General features: G+C 33.8%; 1 protein-coding gene across 1 annotated transcript; it reads left to right on the plus strand.

Annotated features, from left to right (window-relative positions):
• Positions 1-1,974: 1,974 nt before the first annotated feature.
• LOC126372075 (uncharacterized) lies at positions 1,975-3,477 on the plus strand. Its single transcript, XM_050017614.1, has 2 exons — positions 1,975-2,082; positions 2,377-3,477. The coding sequence occupies exons 1-2, from the start codon at positions 2,025-2,027 to the stop codon at positions 3,396-3,398; spliced, it is 1,080 nt and encodes a 359-aa protein (XP_049873571.1). The 5' UTR covers positions 1,975-2,024; the 3' UTR covers positions 3,399-3,477.
• The last annotated feature ends 329 nt before the right edge of the window (positions 3,478-3,806 follow it).

The following is a 3,806-nucleotide window of genomic DNA, read 5'->3' on the forward strand; positions in this document are numbered from 1 at the left end:
AGCGAGGCTTCTCATGACATTTTGTTGACGCGTATCTTCAAACATACTAATATAAACCACGATCTTAGCCATAACCCGTATGTAGAAACCTTCTGAAACACGTCTGTCGGTTTAAACGTAAAAAGCGTAGGACAATTTTGCGGACTGTTTTTATTCATTGCTGTGAAAAACGCTTTTTATTTATCGCTCGGTCAAGTACTAAATGTCTAAATGTTCTAGGCGAACCTATAAAAAGTCATCTTTTATTTTAACTAATGAAGGATAATAGAATTGCAAAAGCGGTATATAAAGCGAAAGAAGACTAAGAAGGACTTACATTAACGAAATTGGAGATTTCCTTAGAAAAGGTTTAATACGATATACTCTGAACCGGCGTGCGTGTATGAAGCGATTGATGAATGTGAAGGAAGCAAGAGAAGTGTGTCAGGATCAAAGCAAATGGAATTCTATAGTCTCTGTTTACCTCGGTGGAAAATAGGCGTGACTTTATGTATGCAGGCTTCAAAGATTTTTTACATAATAATAACAACGACCACAACCTCGTCTGAATTCAAAGCGAAGATGTGGTGTAAAATGCAATAAGATGAATCCATTATATTCAAATTACTCTAATACTATAAATGTACTTATACGGTAGTAAGTGAAGTGATAGGACACCTATTTGGAGCATAAGAAAATATGGACTATGTTTTTGTAAATATTAGCAAGTATTACTTATTAAGAAATGAGCAAATCAAGAGCAGATCACTAGTGTGTTAGGTATGTATATATTGTCGTACGTATTTCGAATTGGGGAAGGTATTAGTGAAACAGCTTACAACGCAATGACAACGCAAACGAACCGTGTGATTCTAATTTCTATTCGCGAAGTTATGTATCTTCATAATTTGTGTATTTAGCACATGTGAAATATTACGTGGCGTTGTTAGAACTGGAATTTTTTGAGGAGAAAGAAAAGGGCTTAGTTTCAACTTTGTCACTTAAACTTAAGTTAAAATAGGGTGACAAAGTACCTATACCTACTCCGCAAGTTTCGATTGATGATGAGTTGTAAAGTCTCCTTACGAATAGATACCGTTTGAATATATCACCTCTACCATGCCGTATCTATTTACCATCTCCCCAACATTACAATATCAAATTCTTTATCTAAATTTCCACGATGGAAAGGGAAAAAGGTTTCGTCGCGTCGTAAGTATACAAAAAGTAATAATACGCGTTACAATGCTTTGTTCTAAACTGTCATTTCGTCTCCCCCAGGACTTGAATATTATTTTTATTTTCCGATGAATATTTTGAGTGAAAACGTGGAAGAAAAGGAATCGTCGGGAGTTGCAATAATGGATGCTTTTCACCTGTCAACGGCCTCGCTTCCACCGTGTCGTTATCTCAAGATCTGATGTTTTCTTTTGTTTTTTTCTTTATCATTGTATATTGATTGATCTGTTGAATATTACTCTGCCGTTCGTTTATTAAATTATAGGAAATTAATCATAATAAATAACAAATCAACATTCATTTTCTGTGTTTATATGCTGAGCTTTTTATAGTGTTAATATTACGTCGTATCCTTTTTTTACCTTACGAAGTATGTACGACGCCGATGCTGTGTGGGGACATAAAAATAATGCCAGTAAATATTGATCTGTTATTTGACTGGTGTAAAGATATTTACGCGAAATTGTTGTTTCGTAATATCAGACCCGCATTATTCTCAGTTTCACTAAGTCAATATAGTTATAAATAGATTAGCTTGCATAATGCTTATAACATTTCTAAGCATAAGTACTTTATATTTTTAGATGAAGCTCTATTCCAGTAACGGAACAGTTAAGTATATATCGATAGTCAAGTGAGGCATATCTTGAAAAAAATACTTCTTCTACTGACTTATCTATTTACGTCATGCGTGTATTTATTATACCAGCATAATGCTGCAAAACATGTAACCTTTGCGCTTTTACTTTTTACTGATAACAAAATATCAGGTTGTGGTGTTCAAATCGTTCATTCAAATACGCAAAATGCAATTGAGTGAACGTTTACTCGTCGTGTTAGTTTTACTGTGCACTGTTGTTTATTGTAAGTTTATTTTACTTGTGTGTTTATTTAGTTACATGCATAAATATGTTTTTTTTTGTATTTTGCAATAAAAACTGAAAAGTTATGATGAGTTCATAAAATACCTACTATCTAATTCGTTTATTATGGATACAACGTCATTTTTAATTAACCTAATTAAACCAGCGTGCTGTTCTTTATTTGCTAAAATAGGTACAGTTTTAAAACCATGGCGAACCACTTGCAGTGCCACAGCGGGATCAAATATTGCTCCAAAGCTCCACATTGAAACATTTTTTTTGTTATTGTTTTTAGGTGAAGACAAGACAGAACCAAAGCGAAAAGGACGACATCTCCTTGCTCTGCTTGGCTACTTACACGGCTACAAAATAGGTCAAGAATATGCTTTACAATACCCCTCATACTTGATTACACCGATCGTCGTCGTGCCTTCAGTAAACCAACAGCAAAGTGTTAATATCCAAAGTGGAGGTACAGATGAAAAGTATCAAGAAAATGGTGGAACTATTCAGACGATTACTCATGACAAAATCATGTGCAAAAATAATACAAATACAAGTAAAAATGAAGACATTACAGATACAAGCCATATGAATGACGATATCGAAGTCCGCATAGTTACTAAACCAGTTGACATGAAAGTTGAAACTATCAAAAAAGACGCAGAAAATATTACAACTATGTTAAGACAAGGTCTTACAAGTGATGAAAATGTGACTAATACAAATACAAGTACCACTACGGCGGACTTAGTACTGGAAACATTGATAAATACAACTGAAAATAAAAACAACATTGGTACAACTACTATAAGATCATATCCGTCAGCAGAATATGACAATCAAGAGATTAACTCTTTGAGTCTCACAACTAGTCTACCTATTGAAGGAAATCAAGCTCTGCCTCCTATTAAAGATAACAGATGGCAAAATTTCTCTTTAGAAACAAATCTCAGCGATATAATGTCTGATGATAATGTGACAATGATAAATGAGCAACAGAATAATACACTTCCATCTTCATTGTCTACCGAAAACGTAACAGAATATCCTACTCTTATAGAGACTATTACTTACAAAGGACCTTACCCTAACGCGTGGTATTACCATCCAGCGATTGATCAATTATCAATAACGACAAATTATTATACAAATGAGCCACCTCCACCTGTAAATGATAGATGGGGGTCGTTTTCCCCAATGAATAAAATTACACTACCTAGTGGATTTAGACCTCTCGCTGGCTTGTATTACGATGGATTTTTGCATACACCTTTAAAAAAATATGGATTCTTTTCACAAAATTCTTGGAAATGAATTAGTTAATACAATAATGTTTTTGATTTATATATGTAATAAAAAACATTTAAGAATAAAAACGTTATAATTATCTCAACAGGCATGACTTTATTTATGTAGAAGAGTAATTGAGGTTCATTTAGTTTCGGGTTAGTTCAACATGAGAGTAATTTTAAATACAAGCAAAACAACCTGTATTGCAACCCTAAAGAACATTAACGCAATAAACTCCGTACATTAGGTCCATATTTAAAAAAAAACGTAATTGAAGAAAACTCGTCAAGACCAATTGACCTGTTCCGTTCTTACCCCAACAATAATACTTTAAAGGAAAATCTACTTTCCGCCAGTGTACATTTTACAGGAAACTTGGAATGGCGAGTGACTCTGTCAGTTGAATAATAAATGTGGGGGAAGTCGCCGTGT

This window comes from Pectinophora gossypiella, chromosome 13, assembly GCF_024362695.1.
Source record: "Pectinophora gossypiella chromosome 13, ilPecGoss1.1, whole genome shotgun sequence".
In the NCBI taxonomy this organism is placed as follows: Eukaryota; Metazoa; Arthropoda; class Insecta; order Lepidoptera; family Gelechiidae; genus Pectinophora; species Pectinophora gossypiella.

Excerpts from the sequence above, each read along its gene's own strand:
- LOC126372075 (XM_050017614.1), top strand. The coding sequence starts at position 2,025 with ATGCAATTGAGTGAACGTTTACTCGTCGTGTTAGTTTTACTGTGCACT. Across the intron at positions 2,083-2,376 it reads ACTGTGCACTGTTGTTTATT|GTGAAGACAAGACAGAACCA; the intron begins GTAAGTTTATTT and ends TATTGTTTTTAG.